Source organism: Hordeum vulgare, chromosome 1H (genome assembly GCF_904849725.1).
Source record: "Hordeum vulgare subsp. vulgare chromosome 1H, MorexV3_pseudomolecules_assembly, whole genome shotgun sequence".
Lineage (NCBI taxonomy): Eukaryota > Viridiplantae > Streptophyta > Magnoliopsida > Poales > Poaceae > Hordeum > Hordeum vulgare.
This window is the reverse complement of record NC_058518.1, coordinates 133,596,369-133,615,694: the sequence shown is the minus strand read 5'-3', so window position 1 is coordinate 133,615,694 and position 19,326 is coordinate 133,596,369. Positions and strand designations below refer to the sequence as shown.

Here is a 19,326-nt window from a genome sequence, read left to right as displayed (position 1 = left end):
CTAGCCCGCTGACGCTCTCGGTGGGCAACATCACCTCAAATTCGGGCGTGCGTCCGCGACGCCGATGGAGCAGGCACTAAAACTCACGATTGCCCTTACAAAGCAGCGATCGGGCGATGGGCCAGTGGCGCGGAGCAACTGCAACCGCTTAGCTCTATGTGTTGCGGGACGAGCCGATTCCGACATCAGAACTACGACGGTGAGCGATATGGCAGAGCGGGAGCTGTCGCTAGTGTCTACCCTCGAGCATTATCGTGTCGCTCGTGTCTACCCTCGAGCATTGTCGCGCCATGAGGAGGATTGTGTGACGCCCTCGGCTTAATCGTACGCTAATCATACACGCAAATGCGTACGATCAAACCCAAGGACTCACGGGGAGATATCACAACACAACTCTAGACACAAATAAAATAACATCAGCTTCATATTACAAGCCAGGGGCCTCGAGGGCTAGAATACGAAAGCTCGATAAACACACGAGTCAGCGGAAGCAACAAATATCTGAGTACAGACATAAAACATGGGGTGCCTTAGAGAAGGCTAGCACAAAAGATACATCGATCGAACGAGGCGAGGCCTCCTGCCTGGGAACCTCCTAACTACTCCTGATCATCAGCGGCCTCCACGTAGTAGCAGGCACCGTCGGGGTAGCAGTCGTCGGCGGCGGGGACCTCCATCTCCTGGGCTCCATCATCTGGTCGCAGCAAACGGATCAAGGGGACAAGGGGGAGCGAAGCAGCGGTGAGTACTCATCCAAAGTACTCGCAAGTCTTACATCAGAACTATTCTAAATATGCATCAGTATCAAAGAAGGGGGTTATATGTGGACTGACTGCAGCAATGCGAGAATAGAGAGAGAAGGCCTAGTCCTATCGAAGACTAGCATCTTCAGGGTCTTGCAGCAATAGACGAGAGTAGAACAGGGGTAACACATTAATAGTCATATTTTTGCAGCAATATTAAAGTGAGGTCACGCCTAAAGATCCTCCCTCGACTCCCTGCGAGGAAGCAATCCCGAGGCAAACTAATTCCAGTTAAGTAACAATTGTAGTTGTAAAAGATCGGGGCACAACTCCAAGTCGTCCTGTAACCGTGGACACGGCTATCCGAATAGTTAATTTTCATCCCTGCAGGGGTGCACCACATGTCCCGTCACGCTCGATAACACTCTGGCCGGACATACTTTTCTGGGTCCTGCCCGGCCTCGGAATATCAACACGTCGCAGCCCCACCTAAGACTAATCAGAGAGGCCAGCCCGTCGGTCTAAATCCTAAGCACAAAGGGTTCGTGGGCCCAGTTCCCCTTCACGCTCCTGCACGTGGCGTGGGCGGCCGACGTTAGTCCTAGCATCCCTTAATCACAAGCGCGATGCATCTCGGGACCACTCGGGCGCGCGCCGCTACATTGCTGGCATCTGAAAAGCTTCGGCTGATACCGCGACGCCGAGTACCCATAATTCTTCCCGCGTAGCCGGTTAGTGCGAAAAGGTCTCCGACCAACCCAGATCAAATACCCAAATCCATTAGCATTTTAATTAAGCCAGCATCACAGTCTCACGGGAATCCACCCGTCTTACAACTAATCACCAATGATCCCAGTAACATGGTCGAGTAACTGTGTGGTTGTAACATCGGGGGAATCCGAGGTATCACCCTCGTTGGATTCCGAACGATGTACCCGTCAAGGTGGGCTTAGAGGAATCACCCTCGGGGGTCCCACACTCGCGGGGTGGCACGACAGAGACGTCATCGGGAATGGTGAAAGAGGAATCACCCTCGATAACCACGACCGACTAGCTATACTACAGAAATATCATCAGGAGTACTTAGCGAGGTGTCACCCTCGGTACCCGATAGTATCTCTGTAGCGTCGTACAACGAACGGGGGTGAATGTGATGTGTCGGGTCTGGCTCGTCGATCAGAGATCGAGATTTGACAACAAGCGGGGCAACTGAACTACGGGGTCAGAGGGGATGACTGCTCCACCTATACTAAGCAGATTAAAGGTACAGGACTAAAAGTAGCAGTTCATCAAAAAATAGGCTATGCATCAGATATAGGAGCTAACTACAACAGTAGCAAAATACTAATGCAAGCAGTAGAAAGAAAGACATAGGCGATATAGGAATGATCAAGGGGAATTTGCTTGCCTTGCTGCTCTGCGGCAAAGGACTGATCGGCAGGGGCGTAGATGTACCCGGCAGCAGCGTCAGTCTTGGGGTCTACCGGTAAGAAGAGGGGTAAGAAACAATAAATAATAGCACCGATGCAACACAAAGCATGACATGGCAAGATGCAGGCTAGACATGAACTAACGCAGCATCATCCGCCATAGACGGGTCGGAAGAATATCTGACGATATTTTCCGGGTCTCGGGCTACTACCGGTTATACTGGAAACGATGGAAAAGTTCCATGTTTGCTATGCTAGGGACGCGTGACAGACGAACGGGCCGTGTATCCGGGTTCGTCTCGCTTTGCTGATCAACTTTCATGTTGAAAATATTTCGATCTGACTTACGGATTTTTTTTATATTAACTTTCAAAGTTTTATAATTATTTAAGAATTAAAAACAGATTTAATTATTTTAATAAAATCCTATTATGACATCATCGCGATGTCATGCTGACATTAACATTTGACTGGTCAACTGACCAGTGGGTCCCGAACGTCATAGGCACAAGTTTTATTTAAGATTAAATATTATTTAATCAGATTAATTTAGTGGGGGACCCGCGTGTCATACTCTAATTATTCTAATTAATTAATTTAACTAATATATCTATTTATTTATTTAATAAAAACATTATTTTTATTATTTATATTAACTACCGCGTGGGGCCTCCCTGTCATAGACAGCGGGTGCTTTGGCCCCACCGGTAAGTGACCTAATGCCATTTACTCGTTTCATTAATCACAAATACATAACCATACACATGTCGTATTCCTCTAAATATTCATATACGCAAATACATACATCGCATCTCATACATACATACATACATACGCGTCTAATACATCATTTATTTTTATTTTTTTTCTCTCAAAACTCTCATCTCCCTCTCTGCTAACAAAGAGACACAGAACTCTCTCCAAACTAACATAGAAGAACCTAAACTTCAATCCCTCCTACCGGTGTCTACCGTTGACGGATCGAGGTCCCGTTTGCCGGAACGGAACCGGGGCGGTGAGGAGATCGACATGGTGGGAGGAGCCCGAGGAGGGGCTCACCGACGGTGACGAGACGGCCCGATGAAGCCGGAGTTCGCACGAAGGTGAAGGTGACGACGGTGACGCGGTTCCGGTGAAGACGGGCGTGCCGGCGAGGAGGAGCCGACCGGAGGTTCGCCGAGAGGGGCCCCGGTGAGGAGGGCCCCCCGGAGATGGAGTCGGCCAGAGTGGGTGAGGCCGGCAAGAGGGACCTCGAGGAGGCCGGGGCCCCTACCGGCGGGGTGGAGGCCGAGGGGGGGCGGCTCGCCGGCGGGAAGGAGGGCCGAGGGGGGGCCGGGGCTCGCCACGGGAAGGAGGAGGCCAGGGGGGCGGCTCGCCGGTGGGAAGAGAGGAGCCGACGGGGAGAGAGGCCGCCGGCGGGAGGACCGAGGAGGGAGGGGGATGGGGGATCGGCTCGCCGGCGGGGGGGAGGCGCGCCGGCCAGGGAGGGGTGGAGAAGCTCGCCGACGGGAGGAGGCAGGAGAGGGGCGCCGACCGAGGTGGGGCGAGGTGGAGAGGAGGGGCGTGAGGGAGGGTCTCGGTGGGGGATCTGGCGTGGGGTGGGGGGTCTCGTGGGCAGGGAGTTACGGGAGAGATGGGAGGTGGGAGCGCTGTCGGTGGGGGGTGGGGCCGCGAGGGGAGCGTGGGAGGGTGGCGGCGCTAAGGGGGAGGGGAGGGAGTAGCGAGGGGCTCCCTCGCCAGGAGGTGGGAGGCGCTAGGGTTCGGCCGGTTGGGCCGGTGGGTGGCCCAGCTGGGCCGGGGGGGTTGCTTTTTCTTTTTTTCTTTTTTTTCTTTTTGTTTTATTTTACCTTTTCCCTTTTCTATTATTTCTTTCTTTCATTATTTATTTTACTATTTGATTTTTCTTTTTAAATACTTTCTTTTATTATATTTTCTTTTACAATTTATTATACATACTTTTAATTCTCTCTTTCATATACATATCCTTTTAATATTTGTAACGAACTTATAAAGTACTTTTCTTTTGTTTTCAAATTTGGAATCCGGACAAACTCGAATCAACGCGGGTCTGAGATGGGAATTCGATGATGTGGCATCATTAGCAGGTGATCACTGTAGCTTAATCACAATAATTACTGTAGCAAAAGTCGAGGATGTCACAGATTGGCTCTCCTCGTCGCTCGTCACATCACAAAGGAAGGCGTCATAATCGTTATGCCTCCGCCGCTGCCAGAGCTGGACAGAGAGGTAGAGGGCATCAGATTGGGGAAAGGAAGGAGAAGAGACGGAGAGCGGATCAAAGTGAAGTGATCTAGGGTTTTCTCAGGATAAGGGTTTTGGGGGGATGGAGTGGGGTCATGATAGGCCAGCATGGATCGGGCTGACGTGGCGGCGTACCTGGGGCCTTCTATATCTGCTCCAGGTTTGATCTGAATATGAGAGGTGACGGACAACCCGGAATTTTGAGGCCGGTTTGAGCCGCCTGTTTGGGACGCCCAACTATAGGTGCTCTTAGATTATTTCATGGCACTTTCTGCTTTATCCAATGGCTCTTCGAGGTGTCCTGGTTATCTCTACTATTAAAGGGGGATGTGCCGTCGTGATGGTTCAACCAGCGGGATGGTTCGACCTCTCGTTAGCTCCCCTAGCAGTTCCACCGATTTTTTCCATCCCTCGAGTTAGTTAAATACAGAAAAAACCGGTTGACAGAAAAAACCGATCCCCACCTTCCTCGTGATAGTGCGACCCTGCGCAAGTGGCAAGATTTCACGCGAAAAACGTCACCCCCACGATCCCCTCCTCCCCGTCTCTCACAACCTTCGTTATCCTTAGAAAACGGAACGTCGGCGGCGGCTCCGAGATCTCGCCCGCCCGCCAGCCAGCCATGGACGTCGTCGACTCCGTCGTGGAACCCCTCCGCGAGTTTGCCAAGGACATCGTCCGCCTCGTCAAGCGCTGCCACAAGCCCGACCGCAAGGGTAAGGACCCGCGCGCTCGTGCGCTCCCCTCGTTTTCCGATCCGGCTCGTTTTCCTCTCTCGCCAGATCTGACCCTGATTCGGCGCGCAGAGTTCACCAAGGTGGCCGCGCGGACGACGGTCGGGTTCGTCGTCATGGGGTTCGTCGGCTTCTTCGTCAACCTCATCTTCATGCCCATCAACAACATCATCATCGGCTCGGGCTAGGGTACGCCCGTGTCTTGATCCCCTCCTTCGTTTTGGTGTTATCTCCCTTTGCCTGGGAGAGATCTCGTTCGGGTCACTGCTTTGGGCCCAGGAAGCGAAGGGAATGAGCTCGGCTGCTTCTCCCCCACACTTCTTTATTTCTCCGTGCCCCTTCCGCAGGATCGGTCCGTCCGGCACGCACACGTGGTCAACGCGCTGCGGCAGTTCAAGGTCAACCCGTTCAGGGACGAGTTATTCGCCGCGTTCCAGGTGTCGCACCGGCAGCAGCTAGCCATGCTGGACATGGCTGCGGTGGCAGAAGCGCCGGCTGGGCCGGCGCCTGCGGTCGGTCCGCGTCTGGCGTCGCGTGACGGGCGTCGTCTTCGCGGCGATCCTCGTTTGCTCGGTGGTGGCCGTGGCTCTCCCTCTCGCTTTCTCGTCGTTGAGTCCCGCTCCACCTCCGCCCTCCATCTACTTGCTTCAAGATGTCTTCCACGGCCGGTAGCTTTCGCGATTTGGGTTTGTAGCAGGCGTGAACTATGCGATGAGGGTGTGCGTCCTCATCACAGGCGGCTACGGCAAGTACCGTGCAGCACAGCGGATGGTGTACGAGAACGCGTAGAAGACCAACAACTCAAACTTGACGCCCTTTGCCTCCGTCAAGGACAATGTAACAGGTGCGTAGATCTTGATCCTTTCCTTCAATGCCGTTGTTGTCTGATTGTCTCCGTTCCTGTGAAGCCAGTATTCTGCCTGGCCGGCGCTTTCGCTTGATGGAAAAACAAAAAACATAGCAAACCTGACTTACTGTAAGATGGATTGAATCAGCTAACAACGTACTAACTAGCTTTGCCATGAGATGGATCGGTGAATTGATTGATCGACTAGCTAGCAACGCACGCACAGACTGGCATGTAACGTGTTTACTGTTTATACTTTTTCAACTCACGGCAATAAAACCTAAGAGCTACATGACTAAGCAGAGTTAGAATTTCTGTATTACTTTGGACAAGCAATCATTGGTGAATTCTGGCTATATGTGAGATTTATTGGCACCCAACAGAGAGAACTAGCAAGCTGGTGATTTCATCGTTTTTAGGAGGTCAAGCTTGAAAAAGGTACAATTCTCGACTTCTCAAGAATCATGTTTTTTTAAACATCTCGAGAATCATGTTAATCATAATATTTCCCCTGCTTCAAAATGCTCCCCGATGTGTTAGTTAACGGTCCTCTGGATATAGTTTATTTGATTTTTTACAGAATTTGACCATTTGTGGAGGCTTTCGTTAATGATGGATCAACCTTGGTTTTAACGATTAGCCTATCCGACATGCAACCCTTGGGGAAATGGGTTGCAAAATATAGCCTGTTTTTCGTTTGTATGATTGTGGTCATAGTCTATTTTAAGCTTGTATAAGTTTCTGCGGTTGTGAACTGACGATTCTGCTAGCTCCTGTGATCTGACCATCAGTTTAGTTGATGCCACTAAGCTCTACTTAAAGGGCTTAGGTTACACCATCTCTGAAGGTCCATTGCCAATGAGATGATTTCAATGAGAGGAAACAGGGGTGAGCTGCGAGATTTCATGATGTGGGAGGTGCTGTTCTGAGAGGTTCAGAGGTGATCGCGAAGGTAGTTTGAATCCTGGAGATGCAAGTGTTAGCTGCCATGACACATGTTGTTGTGGTAGTGCCAGAATTCCGATGTGTGTTCAGCAATAGACACACACATGTAAATTGAAACCTATATTTTTGGTCCTCATGTGACCTGTTTAACTTCACCCCAAGATAGCTGGCGTGGAAGCTCTTGTGTCACGATGAGCTTACATGATGAGTGTTAAATGTACGAAGACATATCTTTATAGTATGCGTGGATGGTGAGAAGAGAGTTCACATGCTGGAAGAGTTTGAATGATGGTGATGTTACAATTTGAATGATGTCCACATAGCATGGCAAGAGGGGTAGTTTTCTTCAAGATTGTGGTTAGCGTACGTGGTTCGAATTTTGAGTATACATGCTTTGCATTGTCTAATATCATGATATAGCTTTAAGAAAACTGACTTAGACTTCAGTTCCATAGAATCACTCATTAGAAGTACATGGATAAGGAACTATGTATCAAATAACTTATGAAGAACCCAAATTCGAGCTCAGTTTGCCTTTAGTGAGCTCTCATATCTCTACTATGAAAGAATGAGTCTTTCAAGACAATAAATACTTCGATATGAACTAAAGGAACATTATTTGTTGAGCTGCTTTTTTTGTAGCTCTATGATAAGATTTAGCATGTCGGTATCCTTACATTCGAACACGTTCTTAAACATCAATAAGATCCATGGGCATCTTGATCGTGAGCAGAGGGAGGGGAGCAGAGCTAGGTGGCGAAGAGAAGTCGTCGGCGTCGTGGTGCACCACGCGATCCACTCCTGGTCGATCCCCGCCCATCCCAGCGAACATGGTTTGTGGAAGGGTCTCCTGGACACGACACGCATTGGGTGTTGCCACAAAAGATTCAGACCGGCGTGGCGCTGTTGCGGCGGGGTCATGGGGCAGGGCCACCGCGCGATGGATGACGTCGTCCAGACTGCGCGCGCGTCCAATGGAGCACTGCACCCCTCCCCCCTCGATCTCAGCTCACAACTGCGTAGCTAGGAGGGAGGGTTCAGAGGCGCATTGTGGAAAGTTGGGCCGTGATGGGTGCCTCGCACGCCGTTCTGATGCGCGTCATGACGCGTCGGCGGCTACATGGGGAAGCATGGTTGGTGGCTAGCTGAAAGGGGGAGGGGTGAGTAGTGAGGAGAAAGTGAGACTGGGAGTGTTCACGGCTGTAGGATTGCTTTTTATCCCGCAACTTTATAATTTTTGTTTCTATATATTGGTGTATATTTTAGCATAAGAACGGGGGTATTTACACGATCTACCAGGGTTATCAAATTTCTTGGCTAGATTAAGAAACTGTTATTTTGCATGTTCTAGATGTATGTCTATCTAGCCTTTTATTTTGCATGTTAAACATGAACATATGATACTATGTCCCGCACAGGTTGTTAGGGCTATGGGAGGACGACGATCCTCTCTTGAGCTATTGATGAGGGGAGCAAGGGTAGATCAAGTGTTCAATGATGGTGGTGAGACAACTAGCGAGGTTGAGTCAACGGCGAAGATCAATAATGATGATAAACGATATGAGTTTGTTGCCCCGTGGCAATGCACGGGCACTAAACTAGTAGATGCTCTTAGTTGCAGAATTAAGAGGCTTATGTTGCATCGAGAGTTTATTTCATCTAAGCATCGAAGAGAGCAAAATAGCTTCGAGGAGAGCAAATATTTCATCTCTTTGAGGCCTCAGGAAGAGATGGAGGCGCATAGGCTCAAAATTGAGGAGCATCAGGCGATCAGCAGGAACTAGCAAAAGGGCCCATGCGTTGCAACGGGAGAAAGAAATACCACACGCTCTTAATTTATAAAAAATGGTCTATAATCTAAGAATTTGTAGTTACGACACAAATAAAGATAGTCTTATCCTACAAAAATGAAGTTCAAAATTTCACGGGTCTTCTATTTTAACACGGCTTGCATGTAGATTTAATACGTACAAAGAATCAGTCAAGTGACGTTCAATTTCATCTCTAATCCTGATTTTGTTGACGTGTTTATCCCCAACCCGGATGAATACAAGTATGAAAGAAAGACGAATAATGACTTATTTATTAAGATTGCATCCTAGATAGTATTTTTATTAAACGTTTAACAGATAAAATAATATCATATTTAAATTCTACATATTTTTCTAATCAAATTCCATATATAATATGTTAAATTTGGAGTTACGGTTTAAAAGATATGAGTATTTTAAAAAACATTTAATATATACTACGAGTTTAATGTCATAAATAGTAAAGGCTTTTTTGTAAAATCACCTCGGTGGGTTTTCCGATGGAAGCGATAGCCTTTTTATTATTATATATTAGGTAAAGATAAAGATTGCAATAGGCTGGCGCACGGACTAGCGGCCCATGCTAGAACTGTTGGGGATCAGATCATGTTTGGAAGACGTCCCAGCCCGGCTACAGGATGTTCTGTGTAATAGTGATCGGATGATGTTGAGTTTGTAATGGGTGTTCTTACCCCTAAAAACATTATGTGCTAGTACATGAATGCTTTTAAAATGGTACTGTCGTCTCTGGCTTCCACAGAGACGACATAAAGCTGGCTGGCGGGATCAGTGCGTAGAAATACCAGGCTGGCTTCCACAAGGAAGACAAGGCGAGAGAGACATGGGCAGTTGGGCACAAGGAATACCAGTAGTCTAATCCGAAAATGGGCCTTTTGAGGAATGGACTGCCCTCTAATTCATCATATACATCAAAGGAATTATTAAGGCCAAGGATAACATAAGATTCAAGTGACCCAAAGTTGCAACATATAAGCCCAGATTACTTGACACTGAGATTTTGTCTCTCAATGGGCATATCAAAGTGCAGTAGATCAATCATTTCCATGGAGCAAAAGCTCACAAATGGAGCTCAGATCAGTACTATGGTACCAAAACAGGAATCGAGGGTCGTCGTGCATGTGGATAGAATAGTTTGAAGATTGCTTAGTATCAAGAAGATCCCTGCTTTGATGCTCAAGCTTGATGTGGAAAAGGCTTTTGATGTCTCGTGGGAATTCCTCCTGAAAGTATTGTCGGCCAAAGGTTTTGTCAGGAGATGGAGAGATTGGATTGCGGTGCTGCTGGCCTCGTCGTCGACTAGGATCTTGGTAAACGGCGAGTTCTCTGAAAAGATTACTCACCAGCAGGGCTCCGCCAAGGAGAGCCATTGTCCCCTCTCCTGTTTGTGCTGGTTATGGATACTCTTGCAGGGATTTTCTTTGGGCTAACAAGGCCGTGGTAGGTGTGGTGAATTGGAAACAGCTCTGTGTCCTGTGCCCTTGTGGCGGGTTGGCTATTCTGAACCGTCTCCTAAAGAGTGATGCGCTTCGTTGTCGTTGGCTATGGCTGTCTTGGATGGACAGCTTAGGCCGTGGATAGTGCTGCCGTCAAGTCCCTGTTTGAGGCTTCCATCAAATTTAACATTGGCGATGGTGCGGCAATCCAATTATGGATCGATCTTCGGTTAAATATAAAACATGTTTCAGCATAAAATACCTGGAGTTGTTTCGTCAATGCACGTTGCGAAGGATTCACAATTAAAGATGCCTTGGCACAGGATAAATGGATGCGTCACTTCAAGGCTGATCTGACAGCAGCTTCCTTACTCCAGTTCTTGGGCATGTGGAACAATCTCCATCAGTTTCAGCTTACCCCGGGCCAGCCGGGCTCATTGACATGGCTATGGACTGCTAGTGGCACCTACAGTGCTAGCTCGGCCTATGCTCTGCACTTCTCACTTTCTCAGGTTGTATCAAGCCACCTTTTGCCAAGATGGCCTGGAATTCTGATGCTCCACCCAAATGTCAGTTGTCCCCTTGGCCATTGCAAGGCCGGTGCTTACCTGCGGATAACCTTGCCTTCCGTGGCTGGGACCATGACCCCAGCTGCTTGATGTGCTTAACTACTGCTGAATCCTCACTGCATCTTTTTGCGATCTGTCCTTTTGCTTCGGAGCTATGGCGTCTAGTATTGGACAAGTTGCAGCAACCGGCTAGTCTCATTCCGGCTGCGACTGATGGTACTCTGACTGCTTGGTGAGACCGTAGCTCCTTGGGTTTCAATCAAGATGCAGCCAAGTCCTGGAGATCGATTGTGGTGCTAGTTTGGTGGTCAATCTGGAAAGAAAGGAATGAATGTGTCTTCAGCCATCACTCATGCTCGGTCGCCACTTTGTTCCGTAAACTCCAGATGGAAGCTCAGATGTGGACTGAGGCTGGCCAGATGCGTGCCCTACTGCTTGACGACCGTCCTCATGAGCCTGATTAAATGTGAGATTGCATGTTTCCCCCTTCGTTTTGTTTTCTCTTCTCCTTCTTTGGGAGCATTTCACTCAGGCTTTAGTGCCTGGGCTGTAAAACTCTGTTCCTATCTACTCCCTCTGTCCCAATATTCTTGTCTTAGGTTTGTTTAAAAATGAATGTATCTAAATACTAAAACGTGACTAGATACATTTATATCTAGACACATCTAAGACAAGAATTTTGGGACGGAGAGAGTATTCACAATGAAAGCAGTGTAAACTGCCTTTCGTCAAAAAAGATGTCATCAAAAGCTGCCAGTTTTCCTAAGCATTACTACAGATAGCAAATGATAGTTGCAGCTCAAAACCCTCCTATCTCTACTATTAAAGGGCAATCAAACGTCGTGATGGTTCGACCTCGTTCGATTATCCTCGCCCTTAGTATCGATGGTTCGACCTCCCACTGCTGCAACCCCGCCCCATATCGAAGAAAACACCCCACGTTCGAGGACAGCGAGAGAAAAATGACTGGACGCACGTCCCACCTGATCCACTCCCACGCGGTCACGCCCCACCGCCTCCAAATCCCAACCACCTTGATGTTGATCCCGTGTCTCTCCCCAGAGAAATTGCCGCAGTCGGCCTCCTCCATCGTCGCTGCCGAGAAAAATCATCGCCCCCCCCCCCCCCCCCAACACACACACACACACCTTTGCCAGGACAAGCCGCCCTTCACCGTCACCGGCGTAGCAGCTCGCCTTGCCGCAGCGGTTGGGGTCGCCGGTGCCCGGTGTGGGAGCAGCCGCGGTGATGTCTTCTTAAGCCGCCCCCATTAGGGAACACGACGAAGAACCCACCACCCAAGATGCCATTCCTGGCAGAGAACGTGGTGGTGCCCAGCACGGCGACACCGTCCCAAACAAATGCATCGTGTGCGAGCTCGCCTATCCATGGACACCATCCCGGCCGGCCATCAACAAGATCGGCGTCCTAGGGGTCCCACACGGGAGCGAGAGGAGAGGGTCGCACCGGTGACCTCGCAGCCCTCAAGCACGTCAACGGTGATGAAGGCGAGACCGACGTTGGTTGCGGCACACGCAGCAATGCCGGCGCAGAATCCACGCGCTCGCAAGGGTCCTTTGTAACCCCGTCTTCTCCATTGGCGCTATCAGGATCTGCTCATGCATGTCTTCACTGGTGCGTCGTTCCAATATCTTGCTTAATCGCTCGTCCAAGTTACTCTAGCTGTGGCATGGCATGCACGGTAGGTGTTCGATCAATTATTTGTTGCCTGTGATAGGTTTCAAGCCCATCAAAAAAATTCACCTTGCTGAGAAGTACATTTCCTTGACAAGTATTCAGCAGCCACAAACATTACTGAGGTCTACTTTTATTTTTAACTGCTGGATCCAATATAAAAACGTTTGTGGAATGTGCATGCAGAGTCGTCATTGTTGCTGTAAAATTTACAATATCTTTTGAAGATTAATAACATATACTGTATTATATATTAACTATAGCCTTTATATTTTGTAGAAGCATGTTATATTCAGCAAGTTATTTGTAAAAGTGAAGTCGGAGAGGAGTGATATGGTGGTTAGGAGAAATTAGCGAGATTCGAAATCAAGTATTGCAACTTCTTTCAATTATATTATGCTTTGATAACTTGCAAAAAAAATAGTATGCTTTGATAAATAAATTTCTAGCAATTTGGTTTCTACTAGAGCAAGTATGGTTTCAGCAAGAAAATTGTGGAGCGCCCAAGCAAGTTCTGATTAGTACTGGATCTGACTAACTAAATGCCGTCAGTTCTCAGTTGTTTACACTCTGTTCATGGAATGAGAATTTGTTAATACTGATATTCATAATATAATGGTAGGATATTAGCCCTCAAGTGTCAATGCATTTTCAATTTTTGTTTATTCCTGTGGCCTTGCAATATTCTTGTTATAAATGCGTGGAGTTGTTGTCTGGAGATGTCAATTCTTCATCTGACAGTGTGCAGATCATGCTGACCTAGAATAACTCCTGATGGAAAGTTCTTGTTCTTCTTTACCTATATTGGTCTAGAACAACTCCTGATGGGCAGGTGAGTTTCTTATCATGGAAGCTTTGTTCTATTTTTTGCAAGACCATTTTGCATTCATATGTTGATATATTCATATTTGTGCTGGTGCAATTGCATTAAATTTCTAACCATTTAGATTCATAATATCAATCTGCTACAGCTTGGGTTTCTTTTTAGAAATTTCCAATCAGGATTGTTTCTAATGGTGATTAAAGCTGTCATAGAGTCAACATATTACAAATGTATACTTCTCTCCTCCAGATACCAACCATTAGATTAAACAATCAGATATGCTGCTACTTTAGCTGTAGGATAATGTGGATTACATGCACCTACTTTTAATAATAATCCCCTAGCCTTTTCAATAGTTGTGCTGTTTTGCTTCTCTGCATGAGTACTATTTGTTTCACCATTTGTAGCTCACTATATAGTAGCATCTGGTGTTCAAAACAAATGCGAACTTGTCAAGATACAATTTTAATTTCTTCTTTTTGGACGAGCTGCACACAAGTATGTGTATACCTTCTGCATGTTCCACAAATTGTTCCCAGTCCATTGTAGCCCTCAAAGTTATAAGGTTATTGATGATCTAAATTAGTTTGCTTAAATCTGCTTGCATGTTTAGGCTCTTTTGATTGCCTAATAATGCACCTGGAACTCAGCTTAAAAAATAGAATGCATATGGAATTTCTCTCTATCAGCTAGCCATTTGGTTGTTTAATCCATCCATAGTTACATTTTTAATCCATTTTTGTGCTTTAGCTATATTACTGAATTTTCTTATTTCCTGAATACAAGTCTTATAACTTTTAGGACCTCTGACACATGAGTTTGAGCCATCCAATTGTACTGCTACCAATTTTGTGTCATTATATCCTTTTTTACACTCTTGGTGTTCAACGTGGCGAAGTTGGATTTTTTTTCCCTTCTGGAGGTTTTTGCACTCTGATCAATATTTTTTCAGATTAGAATCACCTTAGCAGTACCATATCTAATACAATATGTAGCAGACGTAGAGTTTTGCATTTAGTAGAGATTACAATAATAAATTGGTGAAATTAGTTTGTTCTCTGATGTATGCTAGCTTAACTTGCTAAGCCACATAGTCCTATTTTTAGTACTAGGAGGAGAAACTAAATTAATCTATGCCACCCAATGAGTTGAGGTAGGTTCTCTGTTGTGCTGGGGCAAGCTAAACCAAAGCAAGCAGCCACTCAAGGCAAGGAGCAGTGCTCCTATTTTCTCATGGTTGAGGTAGGTTCAGGTTAAATTATGTGTTGATTCCATTTCTTGTGCATGTGCAGGTCTTTGTGCCTGATCAAGGTGTTCTTTGTGAAGTACTATATTTGAGTGCGACATCTTGTGATCTGCTACCACGTACAAATGATTCATGCCACCCCGGTCAGTTATTAGGACTTCACCCCGTCATATCTGATTGGTCGATTTTGTTCCTGATTTTGTGGCTTCCTGGATCTGTTGGGTAATTCACATTGCACCGTTCGATAACGTATTTGATGCTATAACATAGTGGACGAAGTGATCTGTTTAGCATGGAACTAAAATTGCACTCCGAAATGTAGATATGTTGTTTCTCTTGCCTTTATGTGCTGAACTAGCCGTCTAGCCCGTTGGAGGTGAGGGAGCAGACGTTCGAGCTCACTAGCTGTTACTTGTTCTGTAGCAACTTCCACGCAAGAATAGGCTAAAATAAGTTGACACCGGACTTGGAAGCTGTACGCACTGGAAAAACAATGTAATGAACATGTAGCCATCTAAAATGATTCAAAGCATTCTAGAATAGTATGCCTACTTCCATTATTTAGCTAACATTGTCTGTTGTGACTATATACAGAAAAAACATCCAAGGATTCAGAGAAGTTGATGCGATCTCAAATGAATTTAGAGTTCCAAGTTTGAGATTCTAGGATGGAAAAAAGATAGAGTGACTGAAGTTGATCACTCAGTCCAGTCTGGTGCTACATTTAGATTTGACTATGGTTTGTTCAACTGGAATTCGAGACTGAGCATGAACCTATCAGATTTGGTTTCCTTTTCCAAAAGAAGGAGATGTTATCTATGACATATTTGCTGGTATTGGCTGAATTTCTACCCCAGTTGTACAAAAAGGATCTGTTGTATGTGCAAATGAACAGACGGTGCTTATTATCCAAGGACAAATGCAAAATCGAATATGCATAAGTGTTTTTTCATTGATATGCACATGTGTTCATATCTGATTTTGTTTAAGATTTGAGAACACTAAGTAGAAGACAACACATGTTCCGTCAGAAAAGAATGGATCGATTTTGCATTTAAAGGTTGTGAATCATTATGCAGGGCACTCCATACGTGCTATAGAGGCTGCCATTACGATGACTCTGACAGAGTTGCTCTAATTTTGTTGTCCCGTGGCAATGCACGGGCATTCAACTAGTCTATCATAAGAGCACTGAGCCAGTCACATTATGCTTCATTCCTTCACCACACACTTACAGATACAGATCTGAAGTTAACATGTCTAACCTATCTCCTTGGCTCCTTGCTCAATCTTTTTCAAGGATAAATTATAAAGCAACGCATATGCAAATGTGACAATCCTTTTTAACTGTTAAACCTCAATTAATATCACAATTGGCACATAAACAAATTATAGGCTTCGCTCTTCTAATTCAATTCTGAGGCTCCATCTATCGAGAATGAACATAAATACCAATTTTGCCGGTTCAAATTGTATGCGACCAATTTGCATCAGCATGGACAATTAGCTCCAAATCTAATCTCCCGCTACAGGAATAAAGTGCAGCAGCTTTAATTTTATTTCCCAATCAGAATATCCAGGAACTATTTTAGGATCAAAACAAAGATCGCCACGATTTGCTCCTAAAAAACAAACCTGTGAGCTCGATGCGCTCATCAAAGGACGGCCTGGAGCAACCACTACTCCTCGAGCTGCTTGAGCTCGGCCTTGAGCTGCTCCATCTTGAGCCCCATGGACCGGCGGAGCGCGTCGGCATCTGCGGGCGGGACCCGCGCGAGCAGCGCATCGAAGGCGCCGAGGGCCGCACCGGCCGCGTCGCGCGCGCAGGCGGCCTCCTCGTTGAAGTACACCGTCTCCTTGCTGTCCATGGCAGCCTCGATCTCCTCCCTCGCTTCGGCGAACTTGCGGTTCACCTCGTCGACGTCCTTGCCGTAGTCCGTCGAGAAGGCGCGGCGTTGTGCGGGGAGGATGAGGCCCCGCGGAGAAAGCGGCAGGGGAGGTCTGGCATTCGTCAGGGGTTGCGGAGCGGCGGTGGAGGGGCGGAGGAGATGGGCGGCGGCGCGGAGGAGGACGCGAGGGTTTCGGTGCATCCTCGCTTGCGGAGTAGTTTCTCTTTCTCCTCCACCTTTTCTTGCGAGACTTTAGAGCACCTCCAAGGCAACTCATTTGGGACCGGTTCTTTTTAGATTTTGATTCTTCAGAATCAGCTTTTGGGAAACTTCTGTTAAAATCAGCCAAATAAGTCATCGAGTTCTTTTTTAAGATTATAGTTTGAGATTATGAAATAAGTTGTATGCTGAAATGTCTGTAACGTCCCTGAATAAAAATTAGATGCTGAATTGCTAACACTCGTAGGTTTTGAATAATGTTTCGTCAAATATGAATATGAATACGATTTATGAATATCTTAGATAGATAAATACAATAAAGAAGGTTTCTGCGTTTCTTTTGCTACAAAAGAAGTTCAAGTACAAATAAAATAACTAATCTCATGATATAAAACTAGTAGCAATAGCCTCACGGTCATAGTATCATCATCTTTTTCCTACGACTTGGCAAATAAGAACATGGCATCTTCTTTTCACTCTTGGCACACTTTGGGCGAGGTGTAGCTTCGACATAGCGAATAAAAATAGTGTACACTGGACTGTTACAATTTGCTTTAGGTGCCTTGATTTTGTTTTCTTTCTCAATCTACAATGTCTATTCATTAGCTCATAGCATTAGCAAAATAGAATCATCCACAAGTAGCATAATCATCTACCTACACAATACAGAGAAGAGTTGGGGAACGTTGCATGAGAAATAAAAAAAATCCAACACATATAAAAGATCTATCCATGGTGATGACCATCTACGAGAGGAGAGATCGGATCCACATACCCTTGTAGATTGCTAAACGGAAGCGTATATAACGCGGTTGATGTAGTCGAACATCTTCGCGATTCAAATCACAGTCCGTCCCGCGATCCCATCACGATCCGTCCCGCGATCCCATCACGATCCATCCCGCGATCCCATCCTGATCTAGTGTCAAACGGACAGTACCTCCAGCACACGTACAGCTCGATGACGTCTTCGCCTCCTCGATCCAGCGAGCGAGGGAGGAGTAGTAAATGAGTTCTTCGGCAACATGACGGCGTGATGGCGGCGATGGTGGTGCTATCCCGGCAAGGCAACGCATAGCGCTACCGAAACCGCGAACGGAGGAGAAAACGATCTACGGAGAGAGAGGGGCGCCAAGGGATTTGTGTGTCCTCTTGGGGCGCCCCCTCCCCTCTATATATAGGTGGAGGGCATGGGGGAACAGCCCCTCCAAGCCCTAGGGCGCAGCCAAGGGGGAGGAGCTGGAATCCTAGTCCCCCTCCTTCCCTTCCATACAAAGGTGGACTTTCCACCTTTCCCAACTCTATGGCCTTGAGGGACGTGCGATTGGCCCAATAAGTCCACGATGTCCCCCCTCACCCCATGCAAACCCTTGGGACGTGGTAGTGCCATTGATGAAGTTTCGGACTCCTCTAAGTTTCCGGAACCTTCTAGAAGTTTCCTGATACAATACGGGAAAACCCGAAACTTTTCCGGTAGCCAAAATATGACTTCCCATATATAAATCTTTACCTCCAGACCATTCCGGAGCTCCTCGTGACGTCCGGGATCTCATCCGGGACTCCAAACAACATTCGGTTACCATCACACATAACTCACTAATACCAAATCGTCACCGAACCTTGAGTGTGCAGACCCTGCGGGTTCGAGAACTATGCGGACATGACCGATACACCCTCGAGCCAATAACCAATAGCGGGACCTAGATGTCCATATTGGCTCATACATATTCTACGAAGATCTTTATCGGTCGAACCACGTTGTCAAGGATTCGATCAATCCCGTATACAATTCCCTTTGTCTATAGGTATGTTACTTGTCCGAGATTCTATTGTCGGTATCTCTATACCTAGTTCAATCTCGTCATCGGAAAGTCTCTTTACTCGTTTCGTAATACAAGATCCCGTGACTACCTCCTTAGTCACATTGCTTGCAAGGCTTATTGTTATGTTGTATTACCGAGTGGGCCTCGAGATACCTCTCCGTCACACGGACTGACAAATCCCAGTCTTGATTCACGCCAGCCCAACAAACACCCTCGGAGATACCTGTATAGAACCTTTATAGTCACCCAGTTACGTTGTGACGTTTGATACACACAAGGAATTCCTTCGGTGTACGGGAGTTGCATGATCTCATGGTCATAGGAAGAGATACTTGACATGCAGAAAACAGTAGCAATAAACTGACACGGTCACATGCTACGTTCATAGTTTGGGTCTTGTCCATCACATCATTCTCCTAATGATTTGATCCCGTTATCAAATGATAACTCATGTCTATGGTCAGGAAACCTTGACCATCTTTGATGAATGAGCTAGTCCTTAGAGGCTCACTAGGGACATTGTGTTATCTATGTATCCATACATGTATTTGAGTTCCAATCAATACAATTCTAGCATGGATAATAAATGATTATCATGAACAAAGAAATATAAGAATAACTAATTTATTATTGCCTATAGGGCATATTTGCAACAAGAAGAACTCTCGTTCCATGTACACAGAATAATCTAACAAATAAACTATTGGGGAACGTTGCACGGGACACACAAAAATTTGTATGCACATATAAGATCTATCCATGGTGATGACCATCTATGAGAGGAGAGCTCGGATCCACATACCCTTGTAGATCGCTAAGAGGGAAGCGTTAAGAAA

The 19,326-nt window shown here is 46.5% G+C and overlaps 2 protein-coding genes across 4 annotated transcripts; one reads left to right on the top strand and one right to left on the bottom strand.

The window, feature by feature from the left end:
- Nucleotides 1-4,265: 4,265 nt before the first annotated feature.
- Nucleotides 4,266-6,179, top strand: LOC123408122 (protein transport protein Sec61 subunit gamma-like). Its single transcript, XM_045101313.1, has 2 exons — nt 4,266-5,151; nt 5,242-6,179. The coding sequence occupies exons 1-2, from the start codon at nt 5,058-5,060 to the stop codon at nt 5,355-5,357; spliced, it is 210 nt and encodes a 69-aa protein (XP_044957248.1). The 5' UTR covers nt 4,266-5,057; the 3' UTR covers nt 5,358-6,179.
- A 3,518-nt stretch (nt 6,180-9,697) lies between these two features.
- On the bottom strand, nt 9,698-16,722 carry LOC123427090 (embryogenesis-like protein). 3 transcript variants are annotated; one of them, XR_006622366.1, is made up of 4 exons: nt 16,195-16,722; nt 10,489-15,041; nt 10,134-10,387; nt 9,698-10,013 (listed from the first exon to the last, which is right to left on the bottom strand). XR_006622366.1 is itself a non-coding variant. In XM_045111047.1 (2 exons), exon 1 carries the CDS (start codon nt 16,647-16,649, stop codon nt 16,239-16,241), a length of 411 nt encoding a protein of 136 aa, XP_044966982.1. In that variant the 5' UTR covers nt 16,650-16,722; the 3' UTR covers nt 15,900-16,085; nt 16,195-16,238. The 3 variants fall into 3 exon arrangements, 1 of the variants encoding a protein (XP_044966982.1); XR_006622365.1 differs by having other exon boundaries at nt 9,698-10,387; XM_045111047.1 differs by lacking the exons at nt 9,698-10,013; nt 10,134-10,387; nt 10,489-15,041 and adding an exon at nt 15,900-16,085.
- Nucleotides 16,723-19,326: the final 2,604 nt, after the last annotated feature.